Source organism: Suncus etruscus, chromosome 11 (assembly GCF_024139225.1).
Source record: "Suncus etruscus isolate mSunEtr1 chromosome 11, mSunEtr1.pri.cur, whole genome shotgun sequence".
Lineage (NCBI taxonomy): Eukaryota > Metazoa > Chordata > Mammalia > Eulipotyphla > Soricidae > Suncus > Suncus etruscus.
Genome location: NC_064858.1, coordinates 40,900,109 through 40,927,131, shown reverse-complemented (window position 1 = coordinate 40,927,131; position 27,023 = coordinate 40,900,109). Strand labels below are relative to the sequence as shown.

General features: G+C 47.5%; 1 protein-coding gene across 1 annotated transcript in view; it reads left to right on the top strand.

Annotated features, from left to right (window-relative positions):
* Window positions 1–881: 881 nt before the first annotated feature.
* Window positions 882–27,023, top strand: part of RFX4 (regulatory factor X4) — a 178,487-nt gene continuing 152,345 nt past the window's right edge. The window contains exon 1 of the mRNA XM_049783113.1: window positions 882–1,215. Within this exon, the coding sequence (XP_049639070.1) occupies window positions 1,173–1,215 (43 nt within the window). The 5' untranslated portion in view covers window positions 882–1,172. The remainder of the gene's footprint in view (window positions 1,216–27,023) is intronic.

The window sequence follows — 27,023 nt, the reverse complement described above, 5'->3', positions numbered from 1 at the left end:
GACGGGGGGACGGGAGGAGGTGGTGGGGGCTTGGGGGTCAGAGAGACCAAGCGGGACGGAGACGGAGGGGCAGAGGCCTAGAGAAAGACAAAGAGGAGTGGGGGGCAGGGGTTGCCTGCAGTCCCTAGCGGACTGGGGGCGCGCAAAGGACGAGGGAGGGGCCGAGAAAGAGAGGAGAGGGAAAGGAGATGGGCCTTGAGGAAGAAAGAAAGTTCTGGAGGTTCACACTGGCCCAGGTTGGGGACAGGGTAAAGGACTACTGGGCTTTGGGCAGAGCCCCCCACTCGTCTCCAACGCGCTGCCCTCTCCTCCACGCGTGTCCGAGGATTCCCGTGGAAAGACTCCCGGACTTTCTCCCGCCTGTCCGAGGCGCCCTACTCCCCAGTCTACACCGGGGTGCTCAGAGCTGGGGCAGGAGAGGGGCAGGCAAGGAGAGGGGGAGGGGAGTCCACTCGTGGCCATGCAACCGGCTCCCCCAGGCTCCCCGGTGTCCACGCGCCCCCCACAGCCTGCCCCGCGTCGCGCCTGGTTCTGCGAGGGGTGTGGAGGGGAGGGGGCCACATCTAAGCCAATTTTGATTTCGCCTATAATGAGTGCCGGGCGAAGGCTGGAGAGGCCTCTGGAACTTTAAATAAGAAAAACGTTGCTAATGCTATAATAGAAGGGGGAAGTCGGAGGGCTGGGATTGCGTCGCTCCGAGCCCCCCTTTTCGGAGGCGGCTTTTCTTATTCAAAACAGGCCCACAATGGGCTTCACAGTGCGCCTCGCCACGGCCCCATCTGACGAGCGGCCATTCATCAGGCCGGCTGGCCTATCAATGACATTGCTCCCATCGGGGCTCCTATAAAATGATGCTTTTTCCCATGAAACATCCGCAAACATTTTGACGGGTTTGGCTTGGCCCGGCTGGATTACTGAGTGTCCCCTCGCTTGCTCTCTCTCTCTCTCTCTCTCCCCCTTATCCGTTAGTTCCCTTGCTTGCTCTCCTCTTTTCTTTCTTCTTTCTCTTTCTTGTCCTTTGCTCTTGGCTCCTTTATTTTGGTGGTTCTTCTCGCACGCTCTGTCTTCCCTTCTCCCCTTCTCATTCCCTCACTCCCTGGGCATCTCTAGCACAGGGGGATCCCCAACCAGCAGGACTTTTGGGGGGCGCCTGTGCTGTCCATGGGAAGAGCATGCATTGTGGGTTACTGGAGGAACCCGACATGGATTCCACAGGTTAGTCCTGCTGCTGGGGGCTCGGGGGCGATCTTGGGAGGGAAAGCAGAGGGAGAAGGGGAAACTTTAGAAAGAGTTGCAAAAAAGTTCAGAGGGTCATCTTGACAGTGGGACCCCGGGAAAGGACGGAGGGCTAGCAGAGGCTTCCAACCCAGCGCGCTGTGCGGTGGTGTGGAAGTGGATGCACAGAAGCGTGTGGGAGTATGTGGACAGGATAGATGGTGTGGGTCGGTGTGTGTGTGTGTGTGTGTTTTCTCGTGTGTGTGTTCGTATGTGAGTGAGTGCGCGCGAGCTCGCTCAGGACACAAAGTTACGTAAAGATTCTCTGACTCCAGGCGAGCTCGAGGTGCCACTGGCAGAAACTTTGCGAGCCGACCGCCCCCTGCCAGGCCCGGCCCCTCCCCCGGGTTTGCCGCCCTCCTCCCGCCCCGGAATAGCGGTGCTCCCTGCGACTGGTGGGGAGGGCCTGGAAGCCCAGCAGAATGGCCTGGAGGCGGGGGAGGGTGATGGTTCCGTCCCGCGCCCAGAAGATGGGACCAAGGCGAGGGCTGGTGGAGATGCGCAGCTGGAGGGAATGGCGGCGGCCCACCCCTGTGTTCCTGGAGCAATCCCGGGTCGCCCAGAGGTGGATAACCCGGGGCCCCGCCTTTGGATTCGAGGTGTGACCTCCTTCCACCCGGGCACCCGGCCTCGGTTCTGGGCTTTTGGCGCCGGAGCCCGCTGGAAGGAGGGCGGGGGCGCAGTGTGGTTGGCGAGGCCTGGCGGCAGGTTCTGCAGAACGCTGTGCGCTTTGGGAGAGGGCGTTTGGAGGTAGCGAGGTAAGGGGTCTAAGTCGCTGTGGAACGTCAGTCCATCATAAGGATAGGGGTCAAGGAATGTCATATACAACGAAAGCGCCGGGCAAGCATCTTGGGTTTTTCTCTAGAAGCACTTCAAGCCACCGCCCATTTCTAGCACCTTTGAAGGAGCCGCCGAACTTCCCGATCCGAGCCCTGAGACCCAGGTCACATTCTCAGGGTATTCAACCATTCCCCACAATCTTGCAAGCTGTTGCGCCTCCTATGCAGCTCGCTGTAGTCGCGGCGTCCTGGGAGAGATGGGACTGGGGATGGCAGAGATGTGGTTTCGACAGCTGGACAAGACCCTGGGGGCATTTCTAGAGCAACAAGTGCCTTCAGGCCTCAGGCAGACCTCCACCGCACACACGACCCTCCCCACCGCCTACAAATAAACACCCCCTCCCCAAGCAGCGGGGAAATGGATGTGGGCTGAGGGCAGGGGTCATCTTGGAGGAGCCCTAGATGGTCTTTCTTCCGCCCCTGCAAAGAAAACTTTGCAGCCCTTGCAGGCTTCCGACCAGGCCCTGGTGGTCCCACATCGCGCCCCTCTCTGAGCCGCAGGATGTTCCATCTCCCAGGGTCCTTGTCTCTGACCCAATAGGTAAGCCCCTCTCTGCTGCACTCACTGCTAGGAGGGTATAGACCTTTGGGAGTGGGGGCAAGACTGAACCCCCAAACCCTTTCTGCTCTATAGGATGGGAAAGGCAGGCTGATAGGTGTAGCCAGAGCCAGAGAAAGTGCGTGGGGGCATGCCCGTGACTCTTTTGCTGGCTCTGAAGGTGCCCATCGAATGCAGAGCCCCTTCCTCCACATTTTCCTATCAAAGGCTAACCCCACTCCAGCTTCCCAAGCACCCCACTTTTAGGGAAGCACATTCTTGCGCAAAACTAAACACACGTCTGCATTGGTTTGGCAAATTTCTTCCACCGGGGATCCATGGAGAGAGTTGGGGGTCTCCTTTACAGACACCCTCCACTGCCAGTGGGAATGATGGTTGGCCGACTCCTCTAAACAATATTCGCTTCTGAGTGTTTGGGAGTGGTAGGTTGTGGAGATATTCTGTCCTCACAGAACTTTCAGTCTTCATAGTTTTGTGGACACTTTTACCCTGGGCCACAACATTCCAAATTGCGAAATCGAAATCTCTTCTCTGCAACCTTCACCCCAGGCACTTTCCGCCATTCAGAAAACCAGAGACAACCCCCTCGATCTCTTGAACTCGAAAGACATTTGGGGAGATGACTGATGAAGCTCTGACATGAGGGCGTACCCAGGTCGGCCAGGGACTTGCGCTCAGCGCGGTCAGGCGCTGGAGCTTGCGCTCAGCTACTTTCCAGAGCACTTAATCCAATTAGTTTTTATCCTGGGTCCCCCGTGGTAGGTAACGAGACTTGGCCCCTGCTGGTTGAAGACCGGAGCGACCAGGTCCTGCTCCTATTACCAACTGCGCCAACAAACCCAACCGCGGAGATGATCGTTCAGATTAGGATTTCATTCCCAAGGGGGCTTGAGCGGCTAGCGAAGCGCTGCGAGGCCCGGGAAGCCCGAAGTGCCCTAGATCGGATCGGAGGGGCCGGAGAGCGGGCCTGTGATCCCTACTCTTAACAGGAAAATCCCCGCCAAGTGCCTCGGGCTGGCGAGTGAGGTTTTTGCAGGGGCCGGAGCTCTAGTGGCCTGCCTGGGGGCCACTTCAGCGTGACCTGCGGAAACGCGCCCCTTTGTTCCGTGCACCGAGCCGGTAATAGATTCCTCAAGTTTTCCCAAAATACTCCACAAGTGGGGGGCTAAGACAATAGCCCCGTCGGGGGAGGCCGGGAGCAGGCGCGCGCCTCCTGGGCCTTGGCTTGAAGGCAGCGGAGCGTAACCTTCCGGAGGGAACCTCAGTCCCGGGAGCCCCGCAGCGGCGCAGCCAAGCTAGGGCTGCAGATGGGGGGCCCGTGGGCACAACGTCCAGCCGGCCGGGCCGCGCGTGTCCCCCATCTCGAGCCGGGACCCACGCGCGCTCGCACCGTCCCCGCGCGCACAGCGTGGGCGGCAGCCGCATGTTTCTGGCTTGCGAGGCCAATCAGGCCGGTCCTGCCGCACCAGGCGCGCGTTGCTCGGCTACGCGAGGTACCCGAAGATTCGAGAACGTGGATGGGGGTGGGGGGCAAACGGAGATAGAATTTTAGGCCGCTGAGAACTAGCGCCAAGTGGGGCCAGGTCGGGGTGCGTCCGGGACGGTCACCTACGCAACAGAAGGGTTGTTTCTTGTTAACCGGGATGGCACCTTAGGAGAGCCAGAGAGCCGGGCCACAACTGGGAACTTCTCGACTCACTTTCGGTCCGGATCTCCTCCTGAGTCCAGAGCTCCGGCGATCCAATCCCCTCGAACGGAATCTGAGCCCCCCTCGAGAGCGCAACGGCGGGAAGGCACGTTTGTCTGCTGGCCCCCGGCCCAGCACTGGGACCGATCTGGCTCCGTGGGACCCCAGGTGGGGAGATATTAGAGTCCTCGGGACTGGGTAAGGGGAGAAAAGAGTCCTCGGGGGTAGGAGAACGAACATCCTGGCGCCTACTGCCGCCTGAGACCCACCCCGCAAAGGTCTGGGGGTCTGAGCTTTGCTCCCTAGTCCCCCTCCTCAAGCCTCTGTGTGTGGCCGGAGAGGGGCTTGCGCGCCCCCATCCTCGCCACCTGCCAAGCGCCGGCGTCTGGTTTTGGATGCGGGGTCAAGGCAGAGCAGCGTGGTCCCGGGATCTTCCAGGCCGGTGGCCGACACCCTTCCAACGCGGACTGGGGTGAAGCCCCCGCGTACTCAAAAGCACTTTCCCACCGTCACACAGGGTCCCGAGAGCCAGAAAAGTTTGCAGGGGTCGCTGGGCCGCTAGGGCCAGCGATTTCCATAGCCGCTCCCGCCTCCCCTCCGCGTGCGTCACCATGGAGATTGCTGGAAGTTGGTGGGGGAAAACAGACCTGGCGCAAAGCAAAATATTATGAGTGCAGTTGGGGTGACTTTAGCGGGGAGGGGGGGGGACCGGAGGCAGGAGCGGGAGCCAGAGGCAGAGGCCCACAACAAAGGGCCAAGTTGGTGCTAGCAAGTGAGGGAGAGGAGTTTGGTACGGGGTCCACTCCGCTCCGCTGCGGAACTGGGCTGTCCCGCTTCCCCAGAGGCGCACGGACTCTTAATTTCTCTCCTGCAGCTACACCTTTTCCCAGCCCGCCAGCGCGCCCCCCGCCCACCCTTCCTCTGCGGGGTCCCTGGCAGCCTCGAGGTTAGGCGCCAGCTGGGCACTGCGCCGGCCGCCCCCACGAGCCCCAACGTGAAAGGTTCTGGCTCTCGCTTTTCTTCCCCACGACCCGTGGGTCGCCCGGGATGAGTTTCTCATCGCCTCCCCCTCCCCTTTCTCCTCCCAGATCTGAAAGGGTGAGGGGTTAGAATAGGGCGGGAAAAGAGAAGAGAAGGAGGTGCCTGTTGAAATTGGTTGGGGGAAGGGGTGGGGCGCAGGCTGGGTGTGGAGTGGAGCGGGCAAAAAGGGGGAGGTTGTCTCTGGATTAAATTCCTCTGGACAGTGGGCGAAGCTCTCTCTGAGCTGTGATTCTGATGCAGCCACTTGAACGGTTTGATAAACCTTTGCTATCTGAGGTTGCTTTCCATGGCCTGGAAGAAGAGAGAGAGAAGAGGGAGGGAGGGAGGAAGGGGGAGGGGGGAGAGAAGAGAGATAGAGGAGAGAGGAGAGAGGAGAGAGGAGAGAGGAGAAAGGGGGGAGAGAGAGAGAGAGAGAGAGAGAGAGAGAGAGAGAGAGAGAGAGAGAGAGAGAGAGGAGAGAGAGAGAGAGAGAGAGAGAGAGAGAGAGAGAGAGAGAGAGAGAGAGAGAGAGAGAGAGAGAGAGAGAGAGAGGAGAGAATGAGCTCACTGTGGAGGGATTTCCTGCGGAGTTAGAGGCCCAGAGAAACTGCAGATCCAGGGTGTGAACTGGTCACCTCCAGTCCAGGAATCCAGCTAGGACTCTTTCCTCACACATCTAATAAGTGAAAACTATTTCTACCAGTCATGGAGGATTCTGAGGCTGAGCCCTTGAGCCCATGAAGGGACAAACTTTCCCAATATAACTTGGTGCTTCCTTAAGACCCTTGAAGTTATGGGTTGCACCCTGTGTGGAGTTAGAGACACTGAGATGCTTCTGGGTGGTGAAGTCAGTGTATGTTGCCATTCAGGGGAAACCTGATTTTATACACCCCCTTTGCTTTACCTGTAATGGAATGGATGGGGCTTGATCAAAAGTCCCACCACTTAGTTACATGTATGTGTCTAGGTGCCATTGATGCGTCATCTGTCATTCTTTACTCATGAAATCACTTTTTAGGATCATAGATGTTGACCAGAACTGAGGGGGGGTGTATTTCCACCTCTGGATCTAAACACAGGGATTCTGTTTCTGTTTCTTCTGTTTCTGCCCACTGGGTGCCTTGATGTCATGGCTATGAAAGGGCTGAGGACGTCTAATATGGGATGCAGGCCTACAGCTCTCCCACCGCGGTAGCCCACCCCAGCTTCAGATGCCCTGGGCATGCTGGCGCATGTGAGCACAGGGAAGCATTTCAGCTGGTTGTCACCTTTTCGTGCTGTTAGAGAGAGCATTGCTGTTTTTATTGAGGAGTAGGAGAGGAGAAGGAACTCAAAAGATGGATTGCTCAGAGGTGTCAGGTAGGAGGAAGAGAGCTGTGCTCTTGGTTGAGATGGTGAAACTTTTGTTGGTCTCATGTGCCTTTGGGAGGTGACCCTGAGAGGTGCTGCCCCAGGTGCTGACAGACCGTAAGGGCCTAAGAATATATTTGAGGTGAGACACCACTTGGAAAGTGGTAGATTATGCGACTTAAAGGGTTTGTGGTACTCTTGAAGAGTATCCAGCCCTGGGCCATGAAAGAGTCACTTTATTTTTTTCCAGTCTTGCTTTACCACAATTCTCCCTTGTCCTTTTGTAGGATGAAAGTGGGTACATGGCAAAGCTAGATTGAGAGACCAGAAACTGCTCCCCACCACACCCTTACCACTCTTCATCTGGATGTGGGCTTGCTCCAGCTCTGCCATCAGGTGGCTGGGAGTCCCACCTGGTGAAAGGGGACCTGATCGAGAAGAATGCAGATCACAGGTTGTAGTCTTGGAGCTCCAGAGAAAACCTCACTGTACTCATTTGCTTCTGCCTTTGAAGAGAAATTTTACTTGGCAGTGGTAGAAGGCCTCATGTCATAGTGGCTGATATGGGAGTCCATGTTTTCACTTGCTTCATGCATTCATTCACTGGTTCATCCATTCATCCAAGAAGACTATTCACTTTCCATGGGCCTGGCACATTGCTGGATGCTGGGCTCAATAACAATACCTTCTGGACTCCTCAGGAGTTTAAATTGTAGAAAATTTATCTAATTTGGGCCAGAAAGAGTACAGAGGTTAAGGTATTTACTTCTTGCATGTCTGCTCCATGTCTGATTTCTGACATCATATATAGATAATCTCCCGAGCACCACCAGGAGTGAGATCTGAGTACAGAACCAGGAGTAAGCTCCGTGTATAGTTTGAGTACAAAGGCAGGAAAAATTCTGTATACAGCTAAATGCAGCCAGACACCAGAACCCCCTCCGCTAGCCACCATCAAAAAAATAAATAACTTGTATAGATTAATACATAATGTATTTTTGTAGGGAAATACATGCTGTGTGGGTAAACATAAAAACGTGTCTTCAGGGAGAAGCACCTGGAAGAAGAAAAAAACCTCTCAGTAATGAAGTGACTGCATGGAAAGGGGAGGTGGTTGCTAGCAGATGCTAAAAGCTTCCTATTGCTGAACTTTAATTGCCCCCTCCCCAGCCTTTAGATGCCTGATGGAATGACCCACCACTACTTAAGGGTTACTGTTGTCTGTCCAATTTAAGGATACCCTGAGAACATGCATATCTTGCTTGCTGAAGATGTATCTCCACTTAGCTGAACATTTTAGTCTAAATGCATGATTACCTAAATCAGTGCTTAGACCATCTATGATTGGGCCACAGTTGGTATGGATGAAGACAAAATTCTGAACTACAGATGAAAGAGCATTGAATAAATTTTGGACCTCTTGGATGTTGGTCTGAGAAGACAAATGCTGTTACCCAGGAGCAAGATCAATCAAAATTATGTGGGCCACAGGATCCTTCTGTTTAAGGGAAGAAGGAGCATACCTGGGGATGCTCAGGGCTTATTCCTGGCTCTGTGCTAAGAGATAATTCCTGGTAGGGCTTGTCGAATCATATGGGTTGCCAGGGATTCAACTTAGGTCAGCTGCATGCAAGGCATGTTCTATCACTTGGTATTTCTTTTTTTTTATTGATATCTTTATTTAAACACCTTGATTACAAATACAATTGTCGTTGGGTTTCAGTCATGCAAAGAACACCCCCCTTCACCAATGCAACATTCCCATCACCAATGTCCCAAATCTCCCTTCTCTCCGCCCCACCCCTACCTGCATTTGAGGCAGGCTTTCTACTTCCTTCATTTCACATTGTTATGATAGTTCTAATTGTAGTTATTTCTCTAGCTGTACTCATCACTCTTTTTGGTGAGCTTCGTGTTTGAGCTGGACCTTCCAGCCCTCTTCTCTTTTGTCTCTGGGACTTATTGTAAAAACGTCTTTTATTTTTCTTAAAACCCATAGATGAGGGAGACTATTCTATATCTATCTCTCTCCCTCTGACTTATTTCACTCAGCATAATAGATTCATTGTACATTCATGCATAAGAACATTTCATAACTTCACCTCTCCTGATGGCTGCATAACATTCCATTGTGTATATGTACCACAGTTTTGGTATTTATTTTTAAACATTTTTTAAATTTAAACACCATGGTTCTATGTGGTATTTCTAATACTGCTATTTGTGACATGCTTGGCATGGGGCAGGCAACTAACTTCTTCCAAGGCATTATTAGTTCAAATTTCAAACCTCCATGGTGAATCCTGTCATTCACTCCATCTTATGCAACAGGACACGAGGCAAATAAGGGCTAAGAAGGGGGTCAGAAACTTTACCTAAGCATGATCTTCACTTTCTCCAGGCCAGGGGTCCTCAAACTTTTTAAACAGGGGGCCAGTTCACTGTCCCTCAGACCATTGGAGGGTCTAACTATAGTAAAAACAAAACTTATGAACGAATTCTTATGCACACTGCATATATCTTATTTTGCAATGAAGAAACAAAACAGATACAAATACAATATGTGGCCCGCGGGCCATAGTTTGAGGACCACTGCTCCAGGCCTTACTTTCTCTGTGTCTGGTTTCTGAGGGAAAGGATGGTAGAAGGGATGCCAGAAAAGCAGATCTCCCTTTAGCAAAGGCCAAGTGTTGGCTATTTTTCTCTATATATCAAAGTTCATTGTGGAGATAAGTTACTACTGTTGGCAAAATACAAGACTCAAAATACACCCATCTTTTAGAATTCCTTTGGCAATTAGTTGGAACTTAATCAATCTCTGAGAAAGGCAAGGCTTCTTGCACAGTCAAATAAGAGATGCTCCCCCAGAAGCAAGGACCATCAAGAGAAATACACTTGTGAAAATGTAATTTAACATATAGTATGGAAGCCAGAATCGAGTCAACCTGTTCAATATCAACCTGTAACTCCAGGTGAGTGTATTGTAGTGAAAGGACTCTGAGCTTTATTATTGAACTCCTTAGGTAGCAAGTGCAAACCCACTTCCTCACTGGGTGACTCGAGAGGAATAATCTAATTTCTCTAAACTTGCTTCTTTATGAACCCAGAGCTTTTAGGAGAATAGAATGAGATGTAAGTCTGGCTCCTTGAAATTGCCCAGGAGAGGTCCAGCTCTTAAAAAATCTGATTTCCCTGGGTGTTAGGCTGGACAAAGGAATTGGAACTTGGTGCTTGGTGGGGAGTAGACAACATCAGCATCTTAAAGTTTCTTGTGCCATGTAGACACTGCTTAGCTCTGGTGTCTTGGTTGAGACCTATCTTTGGTGGTGTAGTATTCATATTTCATGTTTGTTTCTTTTCCTTGCTCATGGAGAAGGCATATGATGTGTTCCCATGTGCATTGACTCCTGCTTCCTTATGTTTTCCCATTGGTTAAAGCAAGAGGGAAATGGTACTGTAGTGCTAATACCTGGTGACGGGGATGTGCATCCTGGAAGTGGGGTTCATAAGCACTGGGGAATACAGACACAGGCTAATGCCACTGCTAAAGCAGGCTTTTTCCTACCCTGCTATTATTTGTGCTATTTCCCTGCTACAGAACGTGGTGGCCCATATTTCTCACAGCCAGCTTTTGACTTGTAAACAGCATTGTCTTTATTTAGGCCTCACGGGTAGTGCTCAGGGCCTACTTCTGGCTCTGTGCTCAAGAATTACTCCTGGTTGTGGAGGACTTGTGGGTGACTATATGTAGTCAAAACCAGGTTGCATGCAAGGCAGACCCCCTACCCAACTGTACTAATATATAGTCTGAAGCAGTGTTGTTTTAAAAAGAAAACCATTTACCCTGGCTTTTATGGGAATAGAAAACACAGAGAGTTAGTTTTTTTGGTTTGTTTTGCCTCTTTCTGCCTTTTTCTGTTTGTCCCTGGCATTGCTCAGAGATTACTCAGAGGTGTTTGGGGGATTGTGTGTGATTCCTGGGATTGAACCCAAGTCTCCAGCATGTAGGGGGTACCTTTGAGTGATCTCCTGGGCACCTTTAAGTGTTCACCTGGTCCCTGCACATTTTTTTTTCATTTTCCTCTAAGAGCAGATATCATTTGTTTCTATCTTTATCATTTGATTTTACCTTTGAGCTTTTGTAATGTTAACCACTTTCTATAAGAGAGCAAAGAAGAAGCCCTGAATAAAGCAGGAAAGCGAAAGCCATCAATTATGCTTGTCATGGAGCGTAGTCTTCTGTGGGAGCTGGGCTGCCTTGGAGGTGGTTTGGTTTTAGTTGTGTCCTAGAAAATGCTCAAAGAACTGATTGACACTTGGGTGGTGCATTCATCCTCAGTAAAAAGGCAACACTTGATTTGCCCTAAGTAATCAAGAATTATCCATGGGCAAGTGAACAGGGCCATGTAGGTTTTATGTGGTAGTGGTGGTGGTTGGGAGGTGGTGGTTTTGCTTCATTTAAAGGGAAAGGCGGGCCCGGAGAGATAGCATAGCGGCGTTTGCCTTGCAAGCAGCCGATCCAGGACCAAAGGTGGTTGGTTCGAATCCCGGTGTCCCATATGGTCCCCCGTGCCTGCCAGGAGCTATTTCTGAGCAGACAGCCAGGAGTAACCCTTGAGCACCACTGGGTGTGACCAAAAAAAAAAAAAAAAAGGGAAAGGCAAGCCTTCAGGAAGGCTGAAGGCTGAAGACCCAAGGCTGGAACTCTAGACCAAGCCTAGCCTCTGTGTTCTTTCACTCCCAACTGTACTAAAGGTCAGTGTGGTTTGGATACAGTCTCAGGGAAGTTTCTGGGCTCAGCAGCTCTTGATTTAGATGAGATGAAGGACCTCTTCCTAAATATTTAATCCCCAAATCCCTCCTTTTACAAGAGACACTCTCATTCTAGCTAGTGGACTACTCTTCAACTCGACTTTGAACTGTCATTTGAATAAGCTAATGTGTGATGTGTGAGGACTAATTATACTGCCAGCATGTAATTTTTGAGATGTTTTGTGAAAAAAATTATTTATGCATTTGTGTTCGATCTTCTGACTACTGACTTCGGGAAGAAGCAAGTGTTTCCTTTGATGTTAGCTTCACGGAATTCATCATTTCAAACAAAACAAGCCTGACTCAGAGCCTTGTGGAGTCCTAAGTCATTTTTTTTTAATGTTTCACCTAGATTGTGGATGTTCATAGGAGAAATGAATGTCTTTCTAATTCATAGACAGATCCTGAATGTTCTTAGATAGGTCATTTTTTGTTGAATTATTAGATTTTTTTTTTTTGTAAAACTCCAGGAATGAGCTTGTGGCATAAAATCAAAATTGAGGGTAGAATAACCCATTACATAAAACATTTTGCCTGGTATTTTTTGTGGGGTTCAGTTCTTTGGGCTGTTACTATTCAAATGGGAGAAGCAGAAAGGTGCTTTTATAAGTTGTTTACACAAAAAGTTTCTTACGAAAGAAAATCCACTAATGTGGGGATTAGAGACAGTAGAATTAGCAGGTGCTTACCTAGTAATGGTAGACTTGGGTTTGATCCCTGGTATATCAAATGGTCACAGAGCCCAAACAAGAAATCCCCGATAGAGAACTAGAATGCCCTAAGCCCTGCTACGGGTAGCCCCCAACAAATAAACAAACAAAACAAAAATCCATTAATTTTGTAACATCCTTACATCACTACTAAATTGGTGAAATTTCTGTTTCTAGGAAATTTTTTTTTCTATTTTTCTTATTTGTTTATTTCAAAAGCAACATATTCATTTCTCCTAAGGCTTGTATTTTTTGACTTAGAGAGCAGAGATGATAATGGATGTGAGCAACCTGGGCACTTCTTTTTGTTTGTTTTTGGGTCACTCGGGTTCTCCTGGCTCTGCGCTCAGAAGTTGCCCCTGGTAGGTTCAGGGGACCATATGAGATGCTGGGAATCAAACCATCACTGTCCTGGGTTGGCCTCGTGCAAGTCAAATGCCCTATTCTGTGCTAGCTCGCTAGTCCTTCAACTTTACACTTCTAAGGAGAAAGATGTGAGTGAAGAAATTCCGTTAGAATAAAGAAATTTGGAAGCAGTGGAAAGCTTTCTAAAACCAAGTGGACTGTTGGATAGAGAGATGATATTATAACCCTAATAGCCTGTGGCAGGAAAAAGGCTCCTCATCCCTTATAACAATAGTACCTGGTACCCAGCTTGATTTTGATATTTGCGTTATGGCCTCTGTCCAGAACTAGTTTGGCTCCCTCCACAGTCCATTCCATTTCCTAACTTATCACCTGTTGCCAGCTCTCATTTATAGGAGAGTGTAATCAATATCAGACAGAAAGGTCTATATCTGATATTTCACTGGGTACAATACCCTCAAGGTTCATCCTTCTCACAAGTTCAGGAGTTCTTTTTTAATAGCTGAGCACTGTTCGCTGAGTCTGTTCTACATATTTGCCAAGTCATCCATCACTGGGCACTACATTTGTTTCCAAACCTTGGCTATTATAAATAACACTGCAATGAATATAAGGGTGCAGGTCTCTTTTTAAATAGGCATTTCAAATAGGCATTCAGCTTAAGGACCCAGAAATGGAACTGCTGTGACAAAGAGGGTATTTATCATCTTCATTTTTTGAGTAGTCATTGTACTAGTTTTTGTATGGTGATCACATCATTTTACATAAGAGGGGAATTATTATTAATTACTAAACATGGCAATATTTAATTTTATGAAATATGGGGAATAGTATCATATGTCATTTACAAGATGGTGGAATAAGCCAGTAGGATCAGGCCAACTGACAATTCAAAATGATTCCTGTGTCCTTTGATATTTTGTGTCCCATGTCAGTGTGAAAATTTGCTGTTAATGTAAAAAGCCATGATATCACAGTTATATTTTAGCTCATGTAGCCTATGCATTGTCAGCAGTGCAGAGTTGGCAACTACTGAGTCAGCCATTACTATCACTAGGCAGTCATCAGGTAGAGGCCACCATCACTGTCATTTCACAGAGGGCTTGATAACAGTTGGATTTGCCACAGTGTGCCAGTAATATATCTGTGCCTCTTTGTGCTTCCTAGCACTGTGGTACCTTCCAGTTGGACTTAGCTGCAGAGTTTAATGAAGCTGCACAGGCAAAGGGGGCTCAGCACAGAACCTGGGCTACATGGAAACCCTCAATCAACACTAGATGCTTTTGTGACACCTGCTGCTCTGGCCCCATAGGCTTAAGACCTGCCCCCACACTTTATGAATGGTATCGAAGATATTTGGTGAGACAGAGCCACCAGCCATGGTCTTGTTAATATGCTCCTTCAGGTATCTGTGAGTGAGGCAGGATCTTTCCCACCTTGCTTTCAGGGAAACTGGCTCTGCAGGATGCAGCCCCAGGCACACCCCCAGTCCCCACACTGAGGTTTCCTGTTCCTCTTCTGTGCCTTGTCAGTGGCTCCTGCTCTTTCAAAGTCAAGTAGAAAGCAGTAAGAATGGGACTGGAAGGTCCTCTCCACACTGGGTGACTGTCTCAGCTCAGCCTCACAGAGCACTGATCCATGAAGAACTTAGTGCACCTGCTCCTCATTGGCATTTCACAGCCTGATGGAGGCACCTTCATTTTTCTACATTCCCACGATTGTATCAGGGTACCAATCTGAGCTGCATCTTGCCCAAATCCTCACTCTGTCCAGTACTCTGGGCTGTAGCTATGCATGTGGTCATTATATGCCTTTGTGGGTGATGCACTCTCTCTAGAGCTTCTGTGAGACACCAGACGCAGTATGAACAACCATTCCTGTTTTTGTCCCTCACTGTCTTTCCTTGGTCTTTCCTTTCCTTGATGACCTGCTCTTCTATGACAAGCAGACCCAAGCCCAAATGCAGGGAAGAGGGGTAAAGAAATACAATGAAGGGGGGCAGAGTGATAATACAGCAGGTAGTAAGGCATATGCCTTGCACATGGTGGATCTGTGTTTGATCTCCAGAAATCCCATATGGTCCCCTGAGCACTGTCAGGAATAATTCCTGAGTGCAGAGCCAGGAATAACCTCTGAGCATCCCAAAACAAAACAAAATAATAAAAGGAAATACAATGAGTTTTTGAGGAGCTTATAATATTTATTCTAATCCCCATAATGACCTCATGGGGCAATTTTTTTTATTGCAAAGAAATTGAGGCCACCTTTGGGGCGATGGTGGGTGTCAACAAAGACATGTGGAAGGGAAGGCTAAGAACTGCTTTTCTGCCTCCCAAGGTCTCTTTTGGCTGCCCCAGGAGAACCAAGAAACCAATGAAAAACATGCAGGCTAGAAGGGATTTGAGTGGGAGGCTTTGGAGAGGAGTGAGATATGGGCAGAACTGCTGAGACTTCTGTGGCATGTCCTGGTGTGTGTGTGTGTGTGTGTGTGTGTGTGTGTGTACACCTGCTGTGGTGTCAGGTATGAACACTAGGGCCAGGACTCAGACTGGCTTCAGGTTAGTAAGGCAGATGAGCTGCCACAGGCCACACCCTATGACCAGGGGGCATGTTTTTTTATTTTGTTTGTTATTGTTTGTTGGTTTGATTTTGGGGGGCGGTTGCTACATGTGACATAGTGCTCCTGGCTGTTATTCTTGGTGGTGCCTAAAGATGAAGTGAGACCCAGGATCAGACACTGCCACCTAATTTGAGCCATTGTTCTAATATGTAAAGCTCGAATTCCAACCCCAGGAGCTGGCTCCCCCACTCCCTATATCTTATCAGAAAAGAGTGTGCAGCTTAAAGAACAAAGCAGTCAAAGACTGCAGAGTAGAAAGCAAAGAGGTGCAGGAGCAATCGTACAGTGGGTAGGGCATTTGCCTCACATGTGGCTGACCAGGGTTCAATCCCTGGCATCCTATATGGTCCCCTATGCTTGTCAGGAGTAATTTCTGAGCACAGAGCCAGGAGTAACCCCTGCTGAGTGTGCCCCTCCCTGCAACAATAATAATAGAAAGCAAAGAAATGAGAAGCCATGGTGGTGATGTTCAAATATAGTATCAGATATGGTCTGCTGAGCTTTTCCAGACTTTCTGTAATGGTCACAGAGAAAAGTGTTGGTGTTAGGGAGAAGTGTGGGGTGGGGTACTCCTTGTCTTGCATCCACAGCAGGTAAAATCAGTAAAGGCGGGCTAAGATCTTTGTTTGCAGAGTGGAGCTGCGCTTTTGCCCTGACTTCTCTAATGGGATAGCACTGAACTTTGCAGCCTCCTGTCTTGCCACTGGCCTTTTGGACCTGCCACTGAATTCCTGACCTGTGAACAGACCCTGCTGGTGTACCCTCATTATTCATTGCATAGCACAAGAGTGACTTTAGATATTGGCTCATTTTAGGCATTTTTTTTTCTTTTTGCATGTGGAGTTTTTGTAATGTGGGAAAGGAAAGGGCAGTGATCTTCTCACTGCATGGGATATGATAGATGCTGCTGAGAACTCAGAGAGACTTTGGAGAGAGGATTGATTCAGATTTGAGTTCATGGTCAGGGTACAGACAAGTCCAAATCCCAGCTCAGCTTCTGACTGACTGTGGCTGCTGCATTGCTGGGACCAGGATGGGGATTAAAATGATGGTGCTTAACCTGGACACCACAGTTCTGCACATGGCAGGACTCATCTGGATGTCACCTGCTCATCTATTGATGACAAAAGACAGGGAAGAGATAGTCATGGTCATGTGTACTGGCTGGAGCAGACAATGCATAGACTCCATTGGACTCCATTGAACATAGTTTTCTTAGATTTGCTTATCCAGGCTTTATCACTCCTCCAACTCCTAGTTTTGTTTACCCATGATAAATAGGGATAATATTACCAGCATGCAAGGCTGGAGTAATATATAACAGATAGGATAGGGCTTTTGCCTTGCATGTGATGACCCTGAGCACTATCAGGAGTGATCTCTGAGTGCAAAGCCAGGAGTCAACTCTGAGCACTGCCAGGTGTGGTCCCAAAACCAACAAAAATAATAGCCCCATGTAGGATTTACATGGGTGGGAGAGCTTTGGAAATAAATTTCTGGAACAGTGTTTGGATCCAGTGGGGCCTTGGGATGGAATGGTGGCTCAGGTGGTGACAACATGCCTAGCATGCAGGAGGTTCTGGGATTGATCCCTGGTACCACCTGGTCCCCCAGCACCTCTGCTTAAGAACCAAGGCTCTCAAGTGCAGCTTGGAGACCCCTGTCTCCAATGCTTTCAGATGAAGGGTGGAGAAAAGGTGATTTTTGTAGCTATAAGAGGCAGGAAGCAGGCTCAGGAAGGATAAATATTGGGAAGATTAATTGGACAGGGGAACCAGAAGGCTTACATGTCTGGTCTCTCTCTTTCCTCTGTGGGGACTCCTCAGCCCACTGTCCATGGTAGAGAGTTACTGCAGTCAAGAGTTAGGTTGACATGAGTGTCTGCCTTGATGTTAAAGATCCCTGGGCTGCAAATGCAGAACAGAGAGTGGACAGAGGGGTTTGGAGAGGCAAATGAAAACAGAAGTGGTTTGAGAGGGTCAGAGAGTGCTGAGGCTGCCAAGGTGGTTAGAGATGAGGGAGAAAGAAGAATAGTAAAGAGAGTATCTGGGTCTATCAGCATTATAGCTTCTATTAGCAATGTCTATACTTCCTTTTCTTCCCCTCCTCCCCTAGTTCTCCTCTCCTCCCCATCCTCCTCATGAGTATCATTATGAGTCCTATAGCAGATATTACCATTTAAATTATGTGGAAACTGAAGTACACACATTAAGTGGGAATTTTAGAAAGACTTTTTTTTTTTTTAAATGGAAATACAGTCAGTAGAACCTAGCAGTGAAACTCAACTGGGATTTTTGAGGAAAGGGTGGGCATATACCTGGCACTGCTCAGGGCTTATTGCTGGTTCTGTCTCAGGTATTAATTTGTGGTTTGGCTGGGGGTACCATTTGGGGGTACCAGGGATTAAACCTGGATTGGAAGGCAAGTGCTTTACCTGTTATATGATCTCCAGCAGCACTGCCTCCCCACTGGGATTTTAAGAAACAAGTAGAAAGTGGCAAAGGAGCTAAGCTTGTGACTCAGTGATAGAGCACATACATGCCTAGCATGGGCAAGTCCCAGGGTCCAATCCCTGGCTCAACTATTTACCCCCGGACTCCAACAGAGGCAAATGAGTGAGGGTCTTTTCAGATGAGTAAGTGGGGCAAGCAGGACTGTGGATGAGGAATCTGATCTCTGGCAAACAGGTTCACTGAAGGAAGGAGAGATCTTCCAGGTGTTTTACTATGCAGAGCAGGTATCCCTCAGAGATTGCTCCATGCTGGTTACATTTCAGATTCCAGTACTGGTAGGAAAGGAATGTTTCCTGGTCATGGGGACAGAGGGGCTCCAGGGATCCTAGACGTGGGGGTGCGACAAGCTACCCACAGAGTTCTTTGTCCAGGCCAGGTGGTATGATTCCCCTTCCCCCTCTGTGATAGAGCAGTGTTGGGGCTCTCTTCAACCACTGTGTGGTGTCAGCAGGGTCAGGGTCAGCAGCTCCACACATGCTACTTCCGTGGGAGCACAGTGCAGTTGCTCAAGAAATGGATGTAAAATGCTGATGCTAACAGGGCTTGCAGTGACATTATAGGCCAGCAGCCTGTCCTATTTGGACTTTGGTGATGGGTATGTGAGTGAGAGAACCCTGGTGCTAGGAATTGACTGGGTAAGGGGATTGATTGAGCTGGGTCTTCTTTCTTCCCACCACATAGTATCTACTCTCTTTCAGGCCTCTGAGAGGAACTAGGCTCTAGCACGGACCTCTTTCATATGAATATGTACATGTATGCATATATGTACTAGGAATGTGTTTCGTAAGCATGCATGCATGTGCACACATGTTTATATATCGTTTATAGCATATTACATGTGTCTGCATATGTGTTTATGTTATGCATCATTTTTTTTACTTTGGGGTCACATCCAGTGGCACTCAGGGGTTCCTCTTAGCTCTATACTCATGAATTACTCCTGGCAGGCTCAGGAGACCATATGGGATGCTGGGGATCAAACCCAGGTCAGCTACATTCAAGGCAGACACCCTACCTGTTGTGCTATTGCTCAGACCCCACATATATTGTGTATCTTTTGTGCATAGTTATGTGTATGTGTGTATATGTATATGTGGTAGTTTTAGAAAAAGAGCCAGCAGTGCTGCCAGGCAGTCTCTAAAGCATCATGTTTGGGGAGAAACAAGAGGGAACCCCCCTGCCCTCTGATTTCTCTTCCCTGTGTTGTTTAGCAGTCGATTGCTGGTGTCTTGCTCCTCAGAAACTTAGACCTAATTGAGGTCCTGCACATGCATGGACCTGATGCTTTGTGCTCAACTCTACTCCCCCACCACACCCCCCATGAACCCCTCTTGCCAGGTCTGGGCTGCTGCTGGGTGTCATCTCCCCCTGATGCCTCCTGTGGGGCTGCCTCCCCTCTCTCTGGACCTGTTTTCAGCATCTCCAAGCCTGCTTCCTTCATGTAGCCTCCCTAGCTTGCAAAGATGAGGCTACCCTTTGCCCCTGGTCTTTGCTGGTGCATATATGTGTGCATGGGAGACCTACCCATACCTTGAAGATTCATTCTGGCAGGGCCCCTCCAAGTTTTATCTCTCAGGGGAATCCAGGAAAGGCTGTTCAGTAAGTTATTGGTGAAGTATGGACCCTCCCCAGCACCTCCTTGCTAAGTTGACGTAGTTGGAGACCCAGGCCTCAGGTTCTCTTCGAAGGGCTCCTGGGTTCCCCTACCCCACCCAGCCCCCCATTCTCAGGCCTTTTAGCAGCTCCAGCTCCTGCCCCAAAGGGCCCCTCAGTGACCTCACTCTCTATGCCTGTTCCCTGGCTTTATTTGCCTTCACACTGCTTTCTCCCTGGGCCCTCTCAGAGCAGGCAAACAGCAGGTGTTTAATGTAGCTCTCAGGAGTGAGGGAAGGAATAAAAGGGGTGATCTGGGCTCACTTTGGGGGGTACAGGGCCTGTTGCTTTGCTATGGCAACCCCCTGACTCTCAGGGCATACACCAGGGGCCCCAACTACACTTCTGGATCCCAGATTGCCCCCCCCCCCCAAGAGGAAAAGGGAACCAGGCTGAGGAAAGGATCAGAAGGGAAAGCACCACAGTGCCTATCATACTGGAGCAGGCCAAGGACCTTGTGCCACAGGTAATAATGACAAGTCTGTAGGGGAGAGGGGCAGCCCTGGCACCTTCAGAAGGAGCCAAGGGGCTGGTCCTTTCTTGGCAGCTGCCGGGGGAGCCAATCAGCCCTTTTGTGGAGCATTTCTACAGCTGTACTTTTTCTGCTTGGCCAACCTTGGTGCAGGGAGAGCCAACTGGGCACCCAAAGGCCTTCGGTTAAAGCCTAGATGCTTTCCCAGGCAAGGGGTGCCCTTCAGGGATGCACATTCCAGGATTCCTTGCTTCCTGCATTTTCTCAGAAGTGAAAAAGACCCATAGGTTCCCTGCTGCCTCCCTGCTAGGGGGTGTCCCACCAGTCTCCTGGTGATTTGCAGGCATAGTTCCAAAGACACAGTTCCAACTTTGAGGTGGACATGCGGGGTGCTGGCTGAGCCTGGTTTCCTGAAGCCCACTTCACTCTCTGGTGTCCAAGGTATCCTACCAGGGGTCTCTGTCAGAGCTGACAGAGAGGTAGAGAAAAGCATGTGGCTGCAATGGCTGGCTAGGGGAACTTTGGAGAAACACATAGACTCAGACTGGTCACAAGATTCCTGAACTAAGTGCCAGGCCTGAATCTGGGTTTTCCCGCAAGCCCATTCCAGGTTGCTCACCAAGCTGAGCATGCCCCTGGTTATGCAAGCATTACTCCTGCTGCATCCTGGAGAAGGAGGTGGGTCTGGGCTTTAGAAAGGTGCAGGAAACCCTCTCATTGTTCTGTTGCTAGAAAGTGGCAGGGCTTGTATCTGGCTCATATCTAACTTCAAGGCTCACCTTCTTCCTGCCAGCTGGGTCTTCTCTTTCCTCTTGTCCACTCTTCTCTGAGATCACACCAACCACATCAGCTTTCAGGTCTCCTTGGGGCTCGGTCCATATGATTGTTCTATGTGGTCTTGGTGTTTGTGGTCTCTAAAGCTTCCTTCCAGCTTTAATTTCTTCTTAAAGATTCTTTCTTGGGGAGGGAGCACACCCCGTGATGCTCTGGGATTACTCTTGACTCTGCGTTCAGGAATTACTTCTGGCAGTGCTCAGAGGACCATAGGAATGTTGGGAATTGAACCCAAGTTGTCCATGGGCAAGGCAAATGCCCTACCTGCTGTATTGTTGCTCTAGCCCTCTCCTCAAAAATCCTTGACTAAGATCCTCTGTCCCCTTTTCTGTCCTGTTATTCTCTCAAGCCCATAACCATTGTCCCCATATATTTTGTGCCTGGTATCATTCTGCACTTCTGGGACCTAAATTCTGAATATGATAGGCCAGTCTGTCAGAACTTCTAGCATTCATCTGGGGAAAACAAGTAAAAGAACATGAAACAAGTAAGGTGCTTTTTAGGTTCTGAGATTCTGGTCTCAGATATTCTGCTGTTATTTATTGGCTTCTTGATGAATAGTTCCTTTTATTTCTTCTATTAAGATTTAACATAGAAAGTACTTCACCATTAGTTGCAAATTGGATGGATGAGATGGTTGGGTAGATGACGGATGGGTGGGTGGATGGATGGATGGATGGATGGATGGATGGATGGATGGATGGATGGATGGATGGATAGATGGATGGGACAGGTGAGTGGGTGGTTGGATGAAGGAAAGCATGAATGGGTTGACTGATAGAAGGACAGATGGGTGGGTGAATGGGTGGATGAATGGCAGGTGGGTGGATGAATGGTGGAAGAACTGATGTGTGGTTAGATGTTGTAAGAGAGATCAGCCACGCACAGTGTGCTGTAGGAGAAAAAACGTAAGATCCAGAAATTGAAGATCTAGATTTGAATTCTGATTTTAATAAGTTCTAACAGTATGACCATGACTGACCTCCCAATAAGTCACTAGCATGTTCTTGACCTCAGTTTCCTTATCTGTAAAGTGGAATGCATTTTCTGTCTCATGATGTAGACTGACGTTCAGATCACATTCTCCATGGCAACATGCTCTGTAAATTCCAAGGCCTACCAGGATTTTGACAACTCTTGTCAGCTCCTCCCCCAGGCTAATGCATATTCATGAAGCCCAACTCTGAGCTTTGATGCCTGATGCTTGCTCTTGCTGTGTTCTTGCCTCTGCACCTGCCTTTCTAGTTCTTTGCGGTTGCAAAGGGAACAAAAATCACCTAGAAAACCCAACCATCTTTCATGGCTCTGTCTAGTCTCATTACTTGAGCCAGGAGTTCTTTTATGTATCTACACAGAACTCCTCAAAGATACCCCACAATATTGCACTGTGGTTTCATTGGGGCCATTGGGAAAACACATCTGTAGGATGTGTAGGAGCTTATTGTTGCATTTAGAAAGCAGCAATGCATTCCTCAACATCTGTATTGTGCAGCTTTTGTGACGTCAGGTGCAGTGAAAGTCACTGGGTGAAAGATGAACAGCAGTGACATGTCCTTGCCTTCAGGGCCCTGCCTTGCTGTTAAAAAGCCACTAAGGGCAGGAATAATCTTTCAGTCTTTTCTTATTCCCAGACCACTCACATCTTCTTGCATCTTGCAGTTCACATATTTCTTGGATCTAGAAATTTCTAAATAAATGTTGCTTGAATTTTGTTGTCTTTATTTTTTTCTCTCACTACACCCAGAAGTGCTTGAGGTTGTTAATGACTCAGTGTAGTTCCAGGGCTGAAACGAAGACCCAGTGTGTACAGTGTGCACTCCAGCCTGAATTTTGCTGTCTTCATAAGAAAATTCATCTTTGGCTTTTAGAAAACTATGCTTTTCATGCTTTAGGTAGTTTTAAAAAAAGGGAGGATGAATTAGAAAATTCTATAGTACTGTGAATCTATCTGTTTAGCTGCTGTACATTCCTTGTTATCTTGTGTGTAATGTTTATTAGGCTAGACTACATGAAGATCTTTGTTGCAGGCATTGGTGGAGGGTCAAGGAAGTAGTAGGACAATTGGACTCCTTTCTTAAGTGGTCTGAGCTCAAAAGCAAAGAATCTGATATATATATAAAAGTTTAAAAAGAAACATGCTAGGGAGCTTAGCAAAAATGATCATTTAAGCAGAGTGTTAGCAAAAATTCTAAAGCTACATAGCTTGGTACTCATGATATGTAATGTTGGTGCTATGTGATATAGACAGTATATGGGACATAAGGAGGTAATTTAATTCACACTAGGAGGAAAAACCACATTTATTAGACTGGTTCTGCAATAGTACAGGAGATAGGGTACGTGCCTGGTATCGTGTTGGCCTGGGTTTGATCCCTAGTATTCCATATGGTTCCCAGAGCATCACTAGGAGTAATTCCTGAGTTCAGAGCCCAGAGAAATCCCTGAGCATGATAAGGTATATATATATATATTTATATATATAAATATGTATTTGATTTATATATATTTAATATATAAACTATATAATATATAATATATTTAATATATGACATGTATTTAATATATATTTAATTTATATATAAATATAATGTAAGTATAAATATATATAATATATATTTCTATATATAAATATATATATAAAAAGCCCTGAGGTTGAATGCTTGCCCTACCAAGTAACTTGGACAAGTCGCTTGATATTCCTGAGCATCTTCTTATCTCTGAAATGAGCATATTAATGACATGTAACCAGTTATTGTGAGTTGCAGTATGAGGATCTATGATAATGCATTTTTCTGCCTAATAGCCTGGCCTATAAGTGCTTAGTTTGTGGTGGCTTTTACATCTAAGTCACAAACTCTGTAGATAAATAAGATAAAAGATGAATACTATGCTTTATTAAAAATTTAGTATACAGGGCCGGAGTGATGGCACAAGCAAGTAGGGCTTTTGCCTTGCATGCGCTAACCTAGGACTAACTGCGGTTCAATACCCCGGCGTCCCATATGGTCCCCCAAGCCAGGAATGATTTCTGAGCACAGAGCCAGGAGTAACCCCTGAGTGTCACTGGGTGTGGCCCAAAAAGCAAAAACAAAAACAAAAACAAACAAACAAAAAAACCGTTAGTGTACATGAATCAGGCAACTGCTGGTTTTAGTAAGGCCTAAATCCAGTTGCATGTAAGGTATATGAACTACCTTGTTAGGAGCCCTAAACAGATGCCTTTCAGTCACACAGAGTACTATGACTGTGTGGGGGTCACAAGGTGCAAATGCCTTGTGAGGGGTCCAGTCCAGGTCAAGGAAAAGGTCATAGTTTACTGTGTGTGTGTGTGTGTGTGTGTGTGTGTGTGTGTGTGTGACCAAGATCTATGGCCTATCTGCACATTTCGTGGTGCATCCATGCAGTTTGGAATAATTTTAAAATACACTTATGTGTCCAACACAACAGAGACATGGTTCTGCCATTCATTTTGGGGGGGGGTCACACCTGGCCATGTTCAGGGGTTACTTGTAGCTTTGCGCTCAGAAATCTCTCCTTGCAGGCTCAGGGGACCATATGGGATGCTGGGAATCGAACCAGGGTTTATCCTGGGTTGGCTGCATGCAAGGCAAACACCCTATTGCTGTGCTATCACTTTTGCCCTGGTTCTGCCATTCTTGACACTGCTTGAACCCATCCTAGAGGCCAAATAGTCTATTAGATATTGATTTGGAAGACAAGACAGCAAATAAGTGGGAAGGATTCCCTCCAGAGAGAACTGAGACAAGTGTGGTTCTTAAATAGAAAGCAGTGATGTTCCTCTTTCTCCCCCTATGTCTTCCTGTGGAAGTAAGGTAGCCTTCCTCTATGCTGTCCTGAAAACAGAGCTGGACACTGGGAGTATAGAGACAGGTGAACCTGGTGAAACTTCTCTTTTTCTCATAGTACTGTAGCACAAATGATAACTTCTGGGTTCCCAGGGATGAAAGCAGACAAACCACTGGATGTCTTCCATGTTAAGCTCTTTATAGCTCACAGGAAGACAGGGCCCCCAGTTGTTCCCTTCCCTCTCTCAGCAGCATTTTATGTCCAGCTCTTCTGCTACAGCTTTTTTTTTCCAGTAGCAACTTCTCTAATAGCTTTCAGGAGGACTGCCATTAGAAGCTCATGACCTGTACTTACATATTTTAAGTATCCCTGCCCCTATTGTCTGGTTATTTATACCTGATATTAACAAAGATGTGAAAACTCATCCACTGTTCTGTTATACAAAACATCCAAGATAAAAAGCAATCAAATCTCCTCTTACTGTCTTGATGAAATATAGAAAGATGTATGCCTCTACCACTTCTGCTGTATCAATGCTTTTTTTTTTTTTTTAACTCTTTTCCATCCTGGAAATGTGGCTTTGTCCTCTCACCAGTGGTGGAATCGAGGGCACACAGAGAGATAGGACAGTGGATAAGATGTTTGCTTTGCACATACTGACTGGCACTGCATATGATTCACTGTGGACTGCCAGGAGTGATTCCCTGAGCACAGAGCACAGTAGGCCATGAGCACAGCCAAGTATAGGCCCCAAAATATAAATACCAGTGTTGGAGCCAGAGTGATAGCACAGCGATAACGTGTTTGTTTTGCACTCAGATGATCCAGGACAGTCCAGGGTTCAATTCCCAGCATCCCATATGGTCCCTCAAGCCTGCTAGTAGTGATTTCTGATCACAGATTCAGGAGTATCCCCTGAGCACTGCTGGTTGTGGCCCAAAAACACCAGCATTGAGGAAAGGTACCACCATTCAGAGAGTTCTTTCTTGATATGAATTCTGTGGGTGTCTCTTGCAGTTACTGCTGTGACCCTCCAAAAGCCTGCTCTCTAGAATGTTTCCAAGAGTTCCTCAGAGTCTTACCAATTGAGGGGTTCTCTCCAGCAAGCTTAGGCCCTTCTTAGGACTCCCACATTAGTGGGCTGGATACTAGTGTGGGCAAGCAGGCAAGGGGAGAAGCTTTCTCTCCATATCTATATCTGATAAAGGGTGCATGTGTGTATACATATATGAGTGCAAGCACTTAACTGATGTGAAAGTCACTATGTGTGTCTACCCAGCTAGGAAGTCCAGGATCTAAATTACAGAAACAAAATAACCCTTCATTGTGGTGAACTTTGGCTGAGGAAAAGGCTGCAAATGGTCACCTAGGCTGTCCAGAACTTTATTACTGTTGCCAGGGCAAATGTGCCCATATGTAAAGGGTTAAAAGATTGAAATCAGACTTTCCTGAGTGTTCTGTAAAAGATCCTGAAGATGTGTGCTCAGATATGTGTGGGGACATGAACAGACATGAACAGACATGTTCTGCCACTGACCGCCATTTTGGAAATGGGAAAACCATTTGTTCCCACCCTGACTTGAGCACCTGCTCTGGAGAGCTGGCAGCATTTTCTTGCTATGAATTTCTCTGTTATTCAGTCCTTACTCAGAGGTTCCAGATTATTCTATCTTAATAAACCTGACTCCTCTTCCTCCTTTTGGATACTTCTCCCCTACTAACAGCTTTAGAAGCAGATTTTAAAAGATCAATTTATGGGACATAAAATAAAAATAATAAAAAAAAGAAACTCAACTTACCTCTTGCTGTGGGCCTGCCACTCTCCTTGTTAGCTCAACTCCTATTATCACTCAAGAGTTTGTGTGTCATCTTCTCATTGGCTGTTTGAAATATGTGGCATCACATTACTGCATCTTGCTAGCTTCAGGGTGGAGTCTAAAAGTCTTACTTCAGTAGAGCAGGGAGGGTATTTGCCTTGCATGTGGTTGACCTGGGTTCAATTCATAGTATTCATATAGTTCTCCCGAATACTGCCAAAAATAATTCCTGAGTGCAGAGCCTGGAGTAACCCCTGAGCACTTCTGGGTGTGTGTCTCAAACCAAATTAAAACAAAAAATAATAATTTCTTTATTAAAAAGATAAATAATTTATGTTGAACTTTGTAATGATGAATTAAAGGAGATAAAATAAAAACAGGGATGCTAAAAAACAAAAAATAAAGATAAGTAATAAATAAACAAATAAAAATTAAAAAATAAAAAACTTTAGAGAAAGTTAGAATTCAGTGAGATGGCATATGTAAAGTACTCTGAATAAAATTTAGTTCAAGAAACATTGGGCTCATGCTATAAAAATATCAGAAGGCAACATTCATAGACATTCCTCTGCCATTCACAAGAACCTGGATATGGATAGTGGCAGTTCTAGGGACCATGCATGTGTCCCTAGAAACTATCAGTCTACTGTAAAAATCAAGTGGGGGCCTACCTCTCAAGCATTTATCAA